This window comes from Aspergillus ambiguus (assembly GCF_047715705.1).
Source record: "Aspergillus ambiguus strain CBS 117.58 unplaced genomic scaffold BDV59scaffold_38, whole genome shotgun sequence".
Taxonomy (NCBI): domain Eukaryota; kingdom Fungi; phylum Ascomycota; class Eurotiomycetes; order Eurotiales; family Aspergillaceae; genus Aspergillus; species Aspergillus ambiguus.
Genome location: NW_027395551.1, coordinates 185,035 through 201,892, shown reverse-complemented (window position 1 = coordinate 201,892; position 16,858 = coordinate 185,035). Strand labels below are relative to the sequence as shown.

At 53.4% G+C, this 16,858-nt stretch overlaps 8 protein-coding genes across 8 annotated transcripts; 6 read left to right on the top strand and 2 right to left on the bottom strand.

Moving 5' to 3' along the window:
• Positions 1-318: 318 nt before the first annotated feature.
• BDV59DRAFT_195470 (uncharacterized protein) lies at positions 319-849 on the top strand (the record flags this gene model as incomplete). Its single annotated transcript, XM_073692575.1, has 1 exon — positions 319-849. The coding sequence occupies one exon, from the start codon at positions 319-321 to the stop codon at positions 847-849; it is 531 nt and encodes a 176-aa protein (XP_073544575.1).
• Positions 850-2,335: 1,486 nt separating this feature from the next.
• On the top strand, positions 2,336-3,336 carry BDV59DRAFT_185904 (sulfotransferase family protein). The gene has a single exon (XM_073690928.1). It carries the CDS (start codon positions 2,430-2,432, stop codon positions 3,207-3,209), a length of 780 nt encoding a protein of 259 aa, XP_073544574.1. The 5' UTR covers positions 2,336-2,429; the 3' UTR covers positions 3,210-3,336.
• Positions 3,337-5,150: 1,814 nt separating this feature from the next.
• BDV59DRAFT_204998 (uncharacterized protein) lies at positions 5,151-6,182 on the bottom strand (the record flags this gene model as incomplete). Its single annotated transcript, XM_073694567.1, has 1 exon — positions 5,151-6,182. The coding sequence occupies one exon, from the start codon at positions 6,180-6,182 to the stop codon at positions 5,151-5,153; it is 1,032 nt and encodes a 343-aa protein (XP_073544573.1).
• Positions 6,183-6,618: 436 nt separating this feature from the next.
• BDV59DRAFT_210089 (uncharacterized protein) lies at positions 6,619-8,470 on the top strand (the record flags this gene model as incomplete). The annotated part of the gene is made up of 5 exons (XM_073695525.1): positions 6,619-6,658; positions 7,122-7,425; positions 7,465-8,020; positions 8,054-8,144; positions 8,184-8,470. 5 exons carry the CDS (start codon positions 6,619-6,621, stop codon positions 8,468-8,470), a joined length of 1,278 nt encoding a protein of 425 aa, XP_073544572.1.
• Positions 8,471-9,394: 924 nt separating this feature from the next.
• Positions 9,395-12,444, top strand: BDV59DRAFT_210087 (putative acyl-CoA synthetase). The gene is made up of 4 exons (XM_073695524.1): positions 9,395-9,994; positions 10,066-10,461; positions 10,521-10,668; positions 10,735-12,444. Exons 1-4 carry the CDS (start codon positions 9,619-9,621, stop codon positions 11,888-11,890), a joined length of 2,076 nt encoding a protein of 691 aa, XP_073544571.1. The 5' UTR covers positions 9,395-9,618; the 3' UTR covers positions 11,891-12,444.
• On the bottom strand, positions 12,383-12,845 carry BDV59DRAFT_185898 (putative GPI anchored protein). The gene is made up of 2 exons (XM_073690927.1): positions 12,577-12,845; positions 12,383-12,526 (listed from the first exon to the last, which is right to left on the bottom strand). Exons 1-2 carry the CDS (start codon positions 12,706-12,708, stop codon positions 12,428-12,430), a joined length of 231 nt encoding a protein of 76 aa, XP_073544570.1. The 5' UTR covers positions 12,709-12,845; the 3' UTR covers positions 12,383-12,427.
• Positions 12,846-14,265: 1,420 nt separating this feature from the next.
• On the top strand, positions 14,266-16,051 carry BDV59DRAFT_204995 (serine hydroxymethyltransferase; the record flags this gene model as incomplete). Its single annotated transcript, XM_073694566.1, has 5 exons — positions 14,266-14,409; positions 14,463-14,519; positions 14,573-14,666; positions 14,722-14,859; positions 14,910-16,051. The coding sequence occupies 5 exons, from the start codon at positions 14,266-14,268 to the stop codon at positions 16,049-16,051; spliced, it is 1,575 nt and encodes a 524-aa protein (XP_073544569.1).
• Positions 16,052-16,377: 326 nt separating this feature from the next.
• On the top strand, positions 16,378-16,599 carry BDV59DRAFT_204994 (uncharacterized protein; the record flags this gene model as incomplete). The annotated part of the gene is made up of 2 exons (XM_073694565.1): positions 16,378-16,399; positions 16,457-16,599. 2 exons carry the CDS (start codon positions 16,378-16,380, stop codon positions 16,597-16,599), a joined length of 165 nt encoding a protein of 54 aa, XP_073544568.1.
• Positions 16,600-16,858: the final 259 nt, after the last annotated feature.

The window sequence follows — 16,858 nt, the reverse complement described above, 5'->3', positions numbered from 1 at the left end:
TCAACCAAAAGGTAGAAAGCATTCTAGAACATCGTGTATTAGCTTTGGTGCCTTAAACCAAGGCCGAATCACTGAAGGCTAGCACTGATCTTGAAACTACGTCCACTGAGCATGCATGATGTATATGTGTCGATGTCGTAACTCCATCCTAGGGGATAAATAAAGGCCTCGTTGCAGCATTAGACGGCTCTGCTCTTCTGTAAAACTATCTGTCTCCTAACCAATATCTTCCTTGTAATCTCGTCGTATTCAGCTCATTTCCTGTCTCTTGTGCCTTGGCTACATCATTTCATTCAATTAAGCAAACATTCGTCCGAGATGATCTTCTCGAAGCTCGTTCACTTAATCGTCCTCGCTGCCATTGCAGCCGCCATGCCGTACCCTCAGAAACACTCAAGTAGCACATCTGCTTCTAGCTCTAGCTCGACCTCAAATTCTGGTAGTGGGATCCAGATTGTGAATAACCTAGGTATAACTGTGTATTTGTGGACCACCACATCTAAGCCGGGGAGCCTGAAGGCCGTGCCTCCTGGAGGTACCTTCACCGACAGTTGGTCGACTGGAGGTACTTCAGTCAAGATGTCCACTTCTAAGAGTGATGCCAGTGTTCTTCAATTTGAATACAGCGTGAGCGGGGACAAGCTCTATTGGGATCTGTCCTCCATCAATCTTGCAGCAAACTCCCGGTTTATCACCTCCGGGTTTTCTGTGACCCCTGATGATTCAGGCTGCCCATCAGCCTCTTGCGAGCCAGGTGATTCGAAATGCGCTGATTCCTATCAGAGCCCGGCGGATTTGAATACTCATTCCTGCTCTAGTAGTACACAGTACACGGTAACGTTGGGGTAATGGCTGTCTATCAAAATGGACTTCTCGTTTTCGGCTTTGGTATATGAGTATAACTTCCCTTTTCATGATTCAACAAGAATGCTTGCTCATTCCGCTTGTGCCTTCACTTGCCAACAAAGAATGGTGTTACGCGAGATTAGTTCTTTCAACTTCCGCATACTGGTTATGCCATTGCCGGCTATAATGAAGTGGGAGACGTAATGCAACTTAGGGTTTCTCAGAACTACATACGTATAAGGAGTCGTAGAGAACGACACAAATCAAAGTTCTTTCCCTTTTTTTCAGCTTTTTATATACGTAGTGATATGAACAGGCTTCACTTGACAAAAGGCGCAGGTTCCGCAGATTACTCTGAATGAGAGACCTTGTAATCATCCATCGGATAAGGAGGACTTTTGGCTTGTGTCTGATGGTGCTGGAAACATATCAAGGAGAGTTGGTTTACGTTTTTGCACAATAAGCTCCAGATTGATGCAACTTTTTGCATCGGTAATGATGATGTGTCTGTTGGATTCCTTCACAATAGCATCTCCACGGGCTGATCAACTATCAAATGGTGCCATCTTGGAACTGACTTCCTTTCTCCCTCCATTTAAAGTAAGGGACTATTCCCCATTTGAATCTTATACAATTGCACAAGTCTCGCGTATATCTCGTCTATTGCAAGGATGCGGCATGCTTCAAAGGGCTCAACCGACGTGAGAAGGATCTCAACTCTCAGAATGACGGCGTGTAGGTCGTCTTGCAGAGGAGTGTAGCTGTACGCAAACCCATGACGATTTATGAGAGCCTGGTAGGCATTGAGGAGCTGATGGAAGGTGCTTTGGTACCTATTGTCGGCAAAGGCTGGGATTCTGAGCCACACAGAGATCCAGTCAAGGCCGGATTGCCTGTAGATATTGGGGAGGGTATCCATTGTACGGTTCGATGTTTGTGGATATGCTGAAATAAGATGTTTGATGTAAAGTGGGATTTCACGGATGTGGTGTATGCAAGATGCAGTGGGTTCGTCCACTTTGGCCAAATAATAGCAAAGGAACGATCCTTCCTTGTCAAGTACGCATTGAAGCCCATGGGGCAGGAATGAATGTCATAATAGGGCCACCTGCCCTAATCATTAAAGGTCGATACTGTTCACTTGCACAGGGAATTCCTGTTATGAATGGTATTTCCTTGTTCAGATACACCTTGCGGGACTTGCTATCTTCTGTAGAGAATATTATGCTTCCATTAGCTAAAGTTGTTTGCTACTACCTTCTTGGGCCAGGGTTTAACATAGAGATGGTCGGATGCTTATATCCGAGAAATGAACTAGAATGTATGTCAACCAACATCCAACTCTTCTACAACACATTGCTACTGGCTAGGATTCTAGGCGTGGGCCAAGTCAATAAGCACTAGTGATGGCTTTGAATTAGGCACGGGTCGTACGGGTATATAAAGTGAAATTCGCCCCTACTTACACCACTCTCTCCTCCCGTGTGTACATGCCTCCTCCCCTACACCATCCCCCTAGCCACGAGTGCCCTCTGTATTGACGCGTATCATACTCAAGGTGCCTCTGTTCATTCTTGTTCAGCATGGGTCAGACAGCTTCCACCCCACAAGCAGGAACAAGAATTCAGGTTATCGGGGCCGGTCTGTCTCGGACAGGAACAGCCTCCTTCAGCAGCGCTTTGAATGTCCTTCTTGCAGGTCCCGTCTACCATGGCGGAACGCAGATTACCATGGGGCCCGCATCCGAAATAAAGGCATGGATGGGGATCCTGCGCCACTGGCTGAAGGGGCAGCCGCAAGACAGAGAGAAATGCCTTACTCTCATGGAACAGACATTGGACGGATACGCTGCCACCACCGACGCCCCGGCTTCGCAGTTGGTGCCGGAACTCATGGAGCTCTATCCCGATGCAAAAGTAATCTATACAGTCCGGGATCCCGAGGCGTGGGCAGAGAGCCATGCACAGATTCGCAGCTTAGCAACCATGTCGTTCCTTCGAGTAGTCCTCCTACCGCTTCCGGGGATGAGACATTTCGTTGATTACATCAATCTCCTCGCGAAAACATGGGATCGGGTCTACGAGGGAGAGCAATCGACCCTCAACATATACCACCGTCATATTGCTTGGCTGAAAGAAGTTGTGCCAGAAGATCGCCTGGTGTTTTTTGACGTGAAGGAAGGCTGGGAACCGCTGTGTAGGGCGCTGGGGAAGGATGTGCCGACAGACATCCCGTTCCCGTGGGTCAACGATTCAAAGGCAATCGATCAAGTGGCAGAATACCATATCAAGCGGGGTGTAGCTCGATGGGCGGGTGTTTTTACTGCCATTGCGGTCACTGTTGCATGGTTTACTATGCGATGAGAGCTATGCATCGAGGCTAAACAACCCCGACTTAACCGCCCTTCTGCCACGCGTCACTGCCTGCGTCCAGCCTAGCGTACCTACTTTACTGCAGTATTTGTATCTTTCCTTTCAGTGCCACTCATACAGACATAGAATTGTTCGAGCATGCTTTCTCCGGAGTCATAGTCTCTAACTATAAGAGAATTATCCGCGCGGGCGGATACGTCCACCGCCCACATAAGTAGGTATCAATATCCTTTAAAAAACTACGAGGGCCCTTTCTTGCCTCTTTCAGTCATTGCTGCTTTAAGAAGTTGACCTGGGTGAATCAGGTGATTTACTCACCCATCTGTGGTGATTTGCTTACCTCTTTAATATTAATACTTACCCTTGACCTTCATCCTCCCTTTGTGTCCACAATAGAATTCTAGTTGATTTACTTAGGTAGTAACGATGAGTCCACTAGGTGATAGAGTAGAATTTGGAGTCCGCTAGCGCTCCCGGTACATGGTACGAAAAGGCCCTGCCCTCCTAGAGGTCTCTTCTACTCCTGTGTCCTAAGTTCTAACACCTCATACTACCGTAAGGTTTGCTGCGTGCTTATTCTTTTAAATCCTGCTGGAATAAATTCTTTTATCTTACGCTATTATCTCCCTGTCACAACAATGTCTAGGGGAAGAGGAAGGTAACTGATTGATAGACTAACCTCAACCTAAGGCAATAGCTACATTCAAGGAGCGAACTGTAAAGACTAAAAATACTGCAAGACCTTCTATTTAGACAAATTATCACAAATCCAGGGCTCTCTAGTAATGGGCTCTAATGGTATATGCCCTATAAGTATAATTTATAGTTATTATACACTTGTATATCTCACGAAATCTTTGTCTCTTGAACAAGGATAAAAAGCTCTAGGAAGAGGGCCTTTGTAAAGAACAGATTATACTAGACCCAGCCATAACTCAAGATTTTATATAATTCTACATTTTTTTTTGTTGTATGGGATGATATCTCTATGCCCTATAAAGTTATCTATACTAAACTTTGCTGACTTCCATCTGCAACCACGCTAATCAATGCTCATGGCTGTCTGATGTTTGAAATAGTGTCAAATTTCCGTCCCTGGAGGATTTCAAGTCCATCAGCATCCGGTCGCCCCTTCCAATCGGCTGCAAAAACTTTACAACCCAGATGGAGGAGATATTAGTCTCTCGAGTATAAGATGAACTACCGATGCAGCGAGCTGCGGTCTACGCCCTTCTACTGGGGTTGGTTGCACTTTGTATCATTCCGGTCGTTGCAATTGCAGCTGCAGGGTACCATTGTCCCAAGAAGAAACACGAGGAGATGGAATAGGAGGAAGAGAAAGTGGTTGAACGGCCGCCATCACCTATTAAAGAAGACGAAAGTGAGAAGGCGGTCCGCCAACGATGAGGTCGGCGGAAGAAAATGTCACCGAAAAAGAAATCAAAAGGGAGCCCCTTGATCAGGTTTAGATCCTCCCGCGGAGGGCCATATAAAAGCGTCCGCTAGACTAAACTAATAACATCTGGTATTGCATACTAGCTAACCAGGAACAGTTCATCCCACGAGATTGTGAATTCGAGTCGCGTGTTTTACATGTAATTCCATTTTTCATGAAGAGCGACGTTGCAACGCCAATTCCCCGGCGTATTCCACATTGTATTAGGGTATTGTCAATTGGAGACGTAACCAATTGAAACGTTGCTGTACTGAATCCTTGGTATGGCTAAGATTCGACTCTCGTTACTTTTTATCGTAAGAGGTGCAAGAAGACATCAAATTGTAATGCATAGCTGGAAATTCAAGAGCGATGTTTAGTAACGAGAGAATTTATCCAACTCCATTCATTCCTACCACCACCACCACCACCACCAGCATGTCCTCGAGGATATCAAGGTGACTACAGCATAGTTGCATGAGGCGGATGCAAAACATTCAAACTCCAACTGTCGCCTCCCAACGGTTCCACACGGTATTGCGATTATCACCAGAAGCGACAGTATTGCTGCCAGCGAATTCGTGACGAATCCCCAACTCAACCTGATAGATTAGACCCACTCCATTGTTAATTGCACACTGCGAAACGCGGTTGATATGAAGCTGTATCTCTGCAACGAGCTCGATCAGATAAGCCGCCCTCTCCTCAGAAGAAGGTCCTGGAATCAAATTGACAAGAGGGTCTGCCGCCGCACTGGCCGATTCCGATGCGAAAACCATATTCATTCCAGGGGCAGTGTCGAGAACAAACATTCGCTCAAACAGCGGCCCAGTCTGCCCCAAAGCCTGGCCAATAAGTCCAATTCCTCCGCCGAAAATTGCTCCTCGTACAACAGCGCCGCCGATACCGTCAAGAACGCCCTCGGGCTCGTTCAACCGGAGTGTGGCTACCGCGTCTTGGTGGTGGACCGGGAGATCAAGTGGGGGAACTCCTTCGTCCACGGGACGAGAAGGTGAATTGCGGCGAGGCACGACTTGGTAGTTATATCGCAGGTAAACATCACTCGTCTCCTGCACGTTCTGCTGCAGCAGCTGTGCAAGAAAGGACAGACTTCCAGTCAGTGTGAGAGCTGTAGTCTCGTGAAAAGACCCGGCGGCGTTGGATCGAATACAATCGATAATTGGGTCGAGATACACATCAAAGTGATTGATGATAGCGGAGCGAAATCTCAAGCGTGCTCGATGGGGGTTGTATTCAACCTCGGTGACATCGGCTCCGATGGCATTTCGTGCCATCCTTGTGGTGACGGAACCAACGATACCAGCGGTCATATTGGAAGCAATCAACCATGTAGCCCCCACTGGGGCGGCGGCGGCAATAGTCGGTGCCAAAACAACGGCAACAATGCCGCCGAGGGCAGCAGACACAACGATCTTGCCCCATTGCCTCCTTGGTTGGACATTGATCTCCCGTGGAGGAACAACGGGAGGAGCCGCTGTAGGAGCCGTGGTAGATGTGATTGCCGACATGGTGTGGAGGTATCCAGAGAAATGAATGATGATAGAAAAAGTCCAACAAGTGATGGTCACAAAGATCGATGAGGCTTCTGTCTGATCTGTAGCTCCTTTCGCGATGAGAAGGAGAGGTCAAGAAGCAGAAGCCCACGGGGAGAGGGTAAAGGGTATTTATAACTTATCTTGCCCTTCATTATCTTTGCGCAAGAATTGTCTCCTCATGGTTGTATTGTCCTCACCTGATGCTCTTCGGCGGTCAGAGTACTTTGCATAGAGCATACAGAGTAGGTCAAGCAGGGAACATTGGTACTAAATGGGAATAGCTCTGCATGGAAGCGAGTAAAAGTGTGCATTGTGCATTAGCGCTGTCAGACCCGATGAAGGGTTATGACGAGGCTGAGCTGTACTGTACTCTACGGAATTATTATTATTGGAAGCAACAAACTCCGGAATGCTCGTGCCGGGGTGTGGTTTGGGGCGAGGCGGGGTTGGTTGGTGGAAAGATTGGAATATGAGATAGTCATCCTCCTCTTGGGTGCCGCCTGGGTGAGACGAGCTGTCTTCCGGGGATGTTTTGCAATATATTTGGTGCCCAAGTTCAATTTGTGCCCTGTCTTACGTGGGGAGAGGGAGTTAAGGATCAACCCGTCACTGTGCTAGAAGAGAAAGATCCACAAGGGATCCATTACCCAAAATATCCCTGGAAAGCTGGACACATAGGCCTCGAGAAGCGATATCTTTGCTGTGCCCATGATGAATAGCCGTCGGAATCGGCAGCTTCCCGATCACTGGCTCGCGAAGATCGTGCACCTGTACTTACTCGAAGAATGGACTGCTCCGCAGATCCTCCAGCATCTATCGCAAGAATCAGGAAATGATCTCCATATAACGTGAGTAACCACTCAGGACCCACCCACCATTTGTCGGTAATATTCCATGACCCTGACGAGATAGGTAGCATTGATAAACTGAAGCAGATGCTGAGGACCCGTGGTATTACCAAAAACCTTCATACGGAGGAAGCGCACTATGTCCTGGATCAGGTTCGCCAAGCAGCACCCCCTTGGTCATGCCTAGCTTTTGTGAATGGCGTGCTCTTGGACAACCGCGAGGTGGAGGACAATTTTCAGAACAGCAGTAAACACCTTAGAGTGACTCTGCAACCAACTCGCAGGATCACATATTCATTTATATATCTTCCGTTTACGTTCAGTGCCCTGACGCAGCTGGATCAGTTTCGAAGCTTTCGGCGGTTGCTGTTTTATACTCGGATCCACTTTGAATCTTCCTTCGACAGTGGTCGTTGGGCGCCGGGCGATCGGGGCCTCTATGCGAGGACTTCTACAATGAAAGCGGACCTCTGCGCGCTCAGTAATATGCACAACATGGTTTCCGGTGCGTTGAGAGGATTCAAAGAAGGGAGGCCCGAACAAGGCCAGGCCTTAATGCGGCAAACTTTCACACTCCACGGCTCTATTGTTCAAAACCATCACCATCGGCAATTTTCCGACATACTTGGAATCCTACTCCTCATTCAGAGAAGCGGATTCACTGATATCCAAGCGTCGATCACGCACAGCCTTGTCTGTCTAGCAGCCCAAACCATGTCGCACAATGACCCCCGCAGGATCATGTTCGAGTCTCTGGTAGACTTAGGGCTCGATTCGACAGGCCATTTATACCTGGCCTTCGATGCATATTGCCGACACGTATGGAATGAGAGGACCGGAGCGAACGATGCAAAAGCCTGCTATTCCTACAACCAAGCGAGCTTTCCGAGGGCGGACCGAGGGGCATTCTATGAATTCTTCCACGGGAGAGATTTGGATGACATCCAGCGCATTCTCAACGGGGTAGATGCTGAACTGGGACCATACAGCCACGAGGCGTTTATGTTATGGCATACTGCACTGAGGTGGCTTCAAGGAGAGCAAAGACACAGAGACATGGAAGCTCTGGCTCGGCGCTTGTGCCTACGTGTGTATAATCTGGGTAGCGAATTCAGCTACGATAAAGAGCGACAGTTAAATCTCGATTCAGCCTTGAGTTTCTACTTGCTTGGAAATGCGCTGGAAGGCCAAGGGAAACTGGACATCGCGAAGACGACCTTTGCAAATTGTTTTGAGTTACGAAGCCAAATACTTTGTCCAGGCAAATGGGATGCTACAAAAGACCAATCACTAAGAAGGATCAAAGCCATTGCCACCAGGCTTGGTAATGTGTCAATCGCCGATGATTGCCTCACCACGGACCAGGCGGTGTATTCTGGTGTGGAGGTGGTTTTTGTGGGCAGGCGGGACTAGGTATATGGAGTGTAATTTGGACAGGAGACAATTGCCGCAGGAGGCTGCATGAGCTGGAAGGAGATGTATGCCTCATGGAGACCCCATACCCGCGACCAAGGGGGTTAAGCGCATTTCTGACAAATGGTTTGTAAGACAAACCAGCAATACTTGGGGTGAGACAGAGCCAGAAGGGCAGGCGTCGGGGTGCTCGTAGATTTTTGCTCGGTAGGTAATTAATTAGAGCGGTGGCCTTCAATGCAGGGGGAGGCTCAGATCTTCGCTGTAAGTAGCCAAGTGTAGCGCAATATCGTCTGCTAGAACACGCGTATACTGTAGAATCTACATAGTCTCTATACTTCGCCGCGCCATGCAGGATCGTCGATCCTGAGATATTCCGCGTCGTGATATCCGCTTCAGCGTCAATTAATATCCAAAGGAATATGGAGCCGCTGTATACTGCTCTGCTGACGACCGTGTCGGTATACCGATTCAGCAGTTTGATACTAGACCCTGCACGGAGTAGCACTGACACCGCAATAGTGTCATCAGACGCGACAGCAGCACAGATTGCACTCTCTTCATCCCAGAAAGCCGCATCAATTTGGGGCCCTGCCTCCACACGCATCTTGATGGTTTCCCGGCATGGGGTACCATTCCCTTGGAAGCCACCATGGCCCCTCATCCGGCGCTTATGATTGTTGACGCTTGAGTTATATCCTCACCTGGATTGTCCTACGCTTATGCCCTCTACAAAAACACAAAATGGGTGACACAGGCTCATTTTGTGGGCCATGAGGAGGGGGTATAGAGGTTCAAGGAGTTGATCTTCATGCAGAATGAGCGGTGTGGATCCATATGAATGTCCGCTGGACCTCGGTATAGATCGTTGTCTGGCATCCCTTCGCGGATGCTATCACTCCTCCATTGCGCCCTATGGCGTATACTCCGTTGACTTCTATTTCAATAGCTTCAACCAGACTCGGGCATAGAATACAGCAGCCAGACATTCTTGTTCACCCCGTCTTGTAATCTTACGCCACCCCTGGCAACGGCGTACAGCATCCCCGCACGACTCCGCCCGACATACAAACCTCGGGGCTCTCATAACCACGAATCCTCTGCATCCATCAACCTCCTCTACATAATCTCATAATCCCACGCACAGCATGGCCCATCCCCAGCAGGCCGTCCACCGGCTCTCTCTGCAAGACCCGGAGCGCTTCTGGGCTCACCATGCGGAGCAACTCCACTGGCACCAGAAACCCTCAGAGGCCGTGCGCCGGACAACCAAGACCCTCCCCAGCGGCATCAGTCACGACCACTGGGCCTGGTTCCCGGACGGTGAGATCTCTACTACCTACAACTGCGTTGACCGCCACGTCCTGGCCGGGCACGGCGACGACGTTGCCATCATCTGGGACTCGCCCGTGACAGGGGCCAAGGAGACATACACCTACGCCCGGCTACTCGATGAGGTCGAGGTATTGGCAGGGGTTCTCCGCGAGGAGGGCGTGCGCAAAGGCGATGTCGTCATCATCTACAGTACACTACAGTTCCCCCCCCCCCCATCCCGGTAATATCTACCCAGAGAGCGCAGCTAACGTCCTCTCCAGTGCCCATGATCCCGGCAGCGCTCATCGGCGCCCTCGCCATCGCACGCCTGGGCGCCATTCACGCGGCCGTGTTCGGCGGCTTTGCGCCCAAGTCGCTGGCGCAGCGCATCGACGCCGCCCGGCCCAGAGCCATCATGACCGCGTCGTGCGGCATCGAAGGCGGCAAGGGCGTCATCCCGTACCGGCCGCTCGTCGAGGCCGCCGTCGCCGCCAGCGCCCACAAGCCCGATAAGGTGCTCGTGTGGCAACGCGATCAGCATCGCTGGAATCACCCGGACAAGCGCGGCGGCCAGCGCAACTGGCAGCGGCTGATGAAGAGCGCCCGCATGCGCGGCATCCGCGCCGCGCCCGTGCCTGTCAAGAGCACCGACCCCCTCTACATCATCTACACCAGCGGTATTCGACCCTCCCTTCTCCCCGGCTGTTTCCATCCAGAGCGCTAAGGTAGCGAACAGGCACGACCGGCTTGCCGAAAGGTGTCGTCCGCGAAGCCGGCGGCCACGCCGTCGGCCTGCAGCTCTCGATCAAGTACCTCTTCGACGTGCACGGCCGCGGCGACGTGATGTTCTGCGCGTCGGATATTGGCTGGGTCGTTGGCCACTCGTACGCACCCACCTCGCCCCGTTTCTCTCTCGCTTCCCCCTGACGGAAAACTGACGGCTGGTCCAGGTATATTCTATACGCGCCCCTCCTGGCTGGCGCCACGACCGTCCTCTTCGAAGGCAAGCCAGTCGGCACGCCGGACGCGAGCACATTCTGGCGCATCGTGGAGGAGCACCGGGTCACGACGCTGTTCACGGCGCCGACGGCCATGCGCGCCATCCGCAAAGACGACCCGGAGCACGCGCTGTTCCGGACGGTGGCGGCGCGCGGCGGGCTGCGCACGCTCCGGGCGCTGTTCCTCGCCGGCGAGCGCAGCGAGCCCAGCATCGTGCGCGCCTACCAGACGCTGCTGGCGGAGTACGCGGCGCCGGGGGCGGTGGTCGTCGACAACTGGTGGTCGTCGGAGTCCGGGTCGCCGATCACGGGGTTGGCGCTGCGGAGCGCGGCGGCCGCGCGGCCCACCACCACCACTGCGGGGGACTGGGACGTGACGCCGCTGGGCGTGCGGGCCGGGGCGGCGGGGCTGGCGATGCCCGGATTCGACGTGCGGGTGGTGGACGACGAGGGCCGCGAGGTGGCGGCGGGGACGATGGGGAATCTGGTGCTGGGGATGCCGCTGGGGCCGACGGGGTTCACGCGGCTGTTTGGCGACGACGAGCGGTTCTACCGGTCGTATCTGGCGCGATTCGGCGGGCGGTGGCTGGACACGGGGGACGCGGGCATGGTGGATGAGGATGGCTACGTGCATATCATGGCGCGGTCCGACGATATCATCAACGTGGCGGCGCACCGGTTCAGCACGGGCGCCATCGAGCAGGCCATCCTGTCGCATCCGGACATCGGCGAGGCGAGCGTTGTCGGCGTGCCGGACGCCCTGAAGGGTCATCTGCCCTTTGCGTTTGTGACGCCGCGGACGGGATCTGGGGCGCTGCCGGCGACGCCGTCGGCGGAGCTGTTCACCGCCGTGAATGGGCTGGTGCGCGAGCAGATCGGCGCCATTGCGTCGCTGGGCGGGATGATCCAGGGCCGGGGCATGATCCCGAAGACGCGCAGTGGGAAGACGCTGCGGCGGGTGCTGCGCGAGCTGGTTGAGCAGGCCGCGCAGGGGAGATATGATGCCGCGGTGAGTGTGCCGCCGACAGTGGAGGATGCAGAGGTGGTGGAGGTTGCGCGGGCGCGTGTGAAGGAGTACTTCGAGGGACGGATGAAAGCCAAGTTGTGATCTAGATGTAGATGGGGGAGGAGAGGGGAGGATCGATACTATTATGTTTACCATCGTATGCTGGTCATTGCACCATTAAAAATGTATAAACAGCTAGGAACATGAACGACAAGCAGCAGGAATCACAATATGAACAGAAGCTCCGCGGAAGAAGTTGAATAGGTAATAATAAGGCTAAGTCGTATCCATAGAACAACAATCAGCCTACCCCTCCCATCAGATGAGAAGGATAGCGAAGGAAACTAAGCCAGTCGTCCACTACCGACCGACTACCAGACACCCAACCGCTTACAGGAGGTAAGCCACGACACCGAAGACGGTGGCGAGACCGGCACCGGCACCAGCAGCAGCGCGAGAAGCACCGCCAGTGAAGACGGGGGCAGCCGGGGTCGTCGCGGAGCCCGAGGCGGACGAGGGAGCGACGCCAGAGGGAGCAGAGGTGGGGATGAGGGGCTTGGAGGAGGTGGGAACGACGACGGCAGAGCTGGAGGGGGTGGCAACGGGAGTGGAAGAGCTGGGTTGTCAGTACGGTGTATATCAAGAGAGGTATATATACATATATACATACCACTTGTTGCAGCGAGTCACGGTGGTGGTGATCAGGGGGCGGGTGGTGGTGTAAGCACCAGCGGCAGGCTGAGGATGTTAGCGCGCACCAGACGTCCGGACTCTGGAAGTATACGTACAGTGCTGCTGGACTTGGGGCAGTAGGTGGTGGTGTCGGTGACGACGACGGTGGAGGCGGGCTCCTCAGCAGCAACGCTGGCCATGGCGCCGGCGGCGAGGGTAGCAGCGGTAGCGAACAGAGAGAAACGCATGGTGACGGTTGGAGAATAAAAAAAAATTTATTCACAGAGGTGGAAGTTGGAGTTGTAGAAGGTATAAAGAGCGACTGGGGTAGAAAGAATGTACTCGGTTGTATACCGGGGAGTTTGATAGAGACTGACTGGATGGAGAGGAGAAAGAGAGAAGACGAGAGATGAGCAGGAACGGGCCATATAAGGGAAACCAACCGGGGCTGGAACCGGGTCCAGAGGACTAGTTTCGAGACTAGGCTGGGGAGTTTGATTATGATTCTGGATGTGGTCTTGATGTGATTGCTCTGGGGTGCAGTAAGGGGGGGAAACTCGGTGGAAATAGATGCATCTTGGTGGGAACTCTCTGTTATTGGTAGTGTTCCTGAGTTTAGGGTTGGCGAACTATTGCCACGACCGCAATTAAACCGGATCAGCCCCCTTTTCAGCGGAGCCGGCGTAAATCGACGGCGTGGACGGAGTGGATGCACGTCGATGTGCAGAGATGTAAACAGTATGTCGTTGTCTGTCGATGATACGAGACATTCTGGCAGCCGGTCGACAGCCTTGCTTCTCCATTCCAGAGCTGTATCAGGATCCATCTTCAGTCGTCCTGAAGACCCCGAGATCCCGTCACCAGCAGGGCAGAGTTTTCGCGCCCTGAGAATCCTTTCCTGTTTGGATATGCAAGAGCCCAACTTTATCCGGCATAGTGCGAGTGGCAGATTGGACGTTAGGCAGCGCAGTGTGCGCACGGCAGATACGGCAGATGGTTGTACTCCGGAGTACATCTCATCATCTCATCCCTACGAGAGCCGTGTCCAACGCATGATCCATCAAGCTGAGTTGGCCTGCAGATGGCCTCCTGCAAGGCCCAGACGATCCAAATCATGTCTTACGTAGCGGTAAGGGTGGCAAGGGACGTCTCAGATCGACTGTTTTGATCGACTTGATCTGTATGGGTAGAGGCTAGAGGGTATACGGAGGACTCCGTTGATTGTTGAGGTCGAGTGGATCAGTTCGATCAGTTACAGTTACACCGCAGAAGCAGTGGACAATAACAATGTTTTGACGATCATGCAATCTGGATAGAGATAACAGATATCATCCTCATCCACCGGAAGCATCTCACAGCATACGTACGGACTCCAACATGCCCAGTATCCCCGAATCAATACACAACATCCAATCCGATATTCCTTGCCCCTAACGGATGGTGAATGGCGGGACATGTCAGCAGCGCCCAGGAACAATCGAAATCATCCCCGAGAACGGAGCAGTATAGGCCATTTCTTCATCTTGGATTTAGTTGTGTGATGAAGAGAAAAGAAGAAGAGGAAGAGGATCCGAAAAGGGAAGAAGAAAAAAACGTAAGCGAGCGGATCGGAACAACGTATGTCCGGCCCTCGGAGAAGCTATGCCTCTTTGGGATTTTCCGCGGGCAACTCCCGTGACTTTCTCCGACGGCCGCCGATAAGCTCATCTACTCCGGCCATATTCTTCTACTTCTTCTTCTTCTCCCTCTCCATCCTCTTTCTCCTCATCTTCACTTGTCCTCGCCTCTTCCTCAATCCCTCCGCAATGCTCGCCCGTTGCGGTCCCCTCACCCGCGCGCTCCCGCGTGTCGGAAGCTCTCCTCAAGCTCTCTCCGTCTCCCGGACCCAGCTCCCCTCCCTTCTCCACGCCCGCGGGGTCTCTTCTTCCAGCCGCGATGGACAGCAGCATGTACGTGGCCGCCTCAATTCCTGCTGGAATCGCTGCTCACCTTCTTTGCACAGCTTCTCTCCGCCCATCTCAAGGAGGAGGACCCGACAATCTACAATATTCTCCAACAGGTCGTTTCCCCCGCATGTGCCTCATGCGGCCCACCTGGACTGACAGCGAACAGGAGAAAAAACGCCAGAAGCATTTCATCAACCTCATTCCCTCGGAGAACTTCACCTCGCAAGCCGTCCTGGATGCGCTTGGAAGTGTGATGCAGAGTTCGTCCCGGTTGCTCGCCGATCATCCTCTATCACGTCACTGACCCCTCCCTAGATAAGTACTCCGAGGGGTATCCCGGGGCTAGATACTACGGCGGAAACGAGTACATTGATGCCTCCGAGCGGCTCTGTCAGCAACGTGCCCTCGAAACCTTCCGTCTGAACCCCGAAGAGTGGGGGGTGAACGTGCAGCGTGAGTGTCTCCCATCCCCAGACACCGAGACCCTTCCTCATCAACTCCAGCCCTCTCCGGCTCTCCCGCCAACCTCTATGCCATCTCCGCCCTCCTCAACACCCATGAGCGTCTCATGGGTCTGGACCTGCCCCACGGAGGTCATCTGTCGCACGGCTACCAGACCCCCACCAAGAAGATCTCCTTCATCTCCAAGTACTTCGAGACCTTCCCCTACCGGCTCGATGAGTCCACCGGCATGATCGACTACGACGCGCTGGAGAAGAACGCCCTCCTCTACCGCCCCAAGCTCATCATCGCCGGCACCTCCGCCTACAGCCGGCTGATCGACTACCCCCGCATGCGCCAGATCGCCGACGCCGCCGGCGCCTACCTCCTCAGCGACATGGCCCACATCTCCGGTCTGGTGGCCGCCGGCGTGCTCCCCTCGCCCTTCACCCACTCTGATGTGGTGACCACGACCACGCACAAGTCCCTGCGCGGCCCCCGCGGGGCCATGATCTTCTACCGCAAGGGCGTCCGCCGGACCGACAAGAAGGGCAACCCGGAGATGTACGACCTGGAGGGACCCATCAACGCGTCGGTCTTCCCGGGCCACCAGGGCGGTCCGCACAACCACACCATCACCGCGCTGGCCGTCGCCCTGAAGCAGGCCCAGTCGACCGAGTTCAAGACGTACCAGGAGACGGTGCTGGCCAACGCGCAGGCCCTGGCCGAGCGCCTCGGCAGCCCGCTCAGCAACGGCGGGCTCGGCTACAACATCGTCTCCGGCGGCACCGACAACCACCTGGTGCTGGTGGACCTGAAGAACCGCGGCGTGGACGGGGCGCGCGTCGAGCGCGTGCTGGAGCTGTGCGGCGTCGCCAGCAACAAGAACACGGTGCCCGGTGACAAGTCCGCCCTCAAGCCCGGCGGTCTGCGTCTGGGCACCCCGGCCATGACCACCCGCGGTTTCACGCCCGAGGACTTCCGCCGGGTGGCGGACATCGTCGACCGGGCGGTCATCATCACGCAGAAGCTGGACAAGCTGGCCAAGGAGAGCGCCGCGGCGCGGGGGGTGAAGAACCCCAACACCGTCAAGGCGTTCCTCGAGTACGTCGGTGAGGGAGAGGAGATCTCGGACATTGTCCTGTTGAGACAGGAGGTCGAGGACTGGGTGGGTACGTTCAGTCTGCCGTGGCAGGAGGAGTAACTGTTTTGCTGTTTGGTTTGTTATGGTTCGGACTCATCTGGGCGTTCAGGCCTTTTTATGAATGTAGATAGTATGAATGAATCAATGTTTAGATATGGAGCTACGTAGGCCTAGCATTGGGTGTTTTACGATTCCAAGACCGCGGCTAGTGGACTAGATGGTTAGGACCTGAGGCATCGCAAAAGGCGGTGAATGGGGAATATATATACTGCATCTGCAGTACGTACTGCGCTGTGCATTTCTCTCACCACCAACTCCCCAACTTCGTCAATCTTGAACGTCTCCAGAACCATCTGCCAAACACCATCAAGGCGCTTGTGACAGCAATGCCTGAGACCGATTGCCTTCGTACGTGTCCGCTACCCATCCATTGATACATCTCACTGAGAATACGCACCACTGTAGAGCCCCCTCTTTCTCCCGCCGAACGGGCCATTGTCAAAAGCTACGGCGGATGGACCCAATTTATGATCTGCTTTGGATTGAAGCCCTGGGACGATGCCGAGAAGGGGAAGCATATTCTGGGGGCGCTGCTGTCCGAGGAGTAGCTCTTGCTTACGACTGAACTGAGGCTGTTGACTACACCGTGTCTTTGGGCAACTGTACCATCAGGATCCCTCCGTATCTGACCGTCCTTCTTAATAAAACTATCTATCTATGCCGTATCCTCCATACTCCATACTCCATACTTTGAAGCTTCCCCGTATTTGCCAAGCCCGGGGAAACACCATACCCGATCGGGACAATTCCGGTTGCAGACTCGACCGACACACTCCCTCACATTCTCTCCATCCCTTCAACTCCTTC

Bases quoted from the DNA above. Each gene is read 5' to 3' on its own strand.
- BDV59DRAFT_185904 (XM_073690928.1), top strand. From the start codon at position 2,430: ATGGGTCAGACAGCTTCCACCCCACAAGCAGGAACAAGAATTCAGGTT.
- BDV59DRAFT_210087 (XM_073695524.1), top strand. From the start codon at position 9,619: ATGGCCCATCCCCAGCAGGCCGTCCACCGGCTCTCTCTGCAAGACCCG. The intron at 9,995-10,065 runs GTACACTACAGT...CGTCCTCTCCAG, and splicing joins CGATGTCGTCATCATCTACA to TGCCCATGATCCCGGCAGCG. The intron at 10,462-10,520 runs GTATTCGACCCT...GGTAGCGAACAG, and splicing joins CTACATCATCTACACCAGCG to GCACGACCGGCTTGCCGAAA.
- BDV59DRAFT_185898 (XM_073690927.1), bottom strand. From the start codon at position 12,708: ATGCGTTTCTCTCTGTTCGCTACCGCTGCTACCCTCGCCGCCGGCGCC. The intron at 12,527-12,576 runs GTACGTATACTT...TAACATCCTCAG, and splicing joins GCCCCAAGTCCAGCAGCACT to CCTGCCGCTGGTGCTTACAC.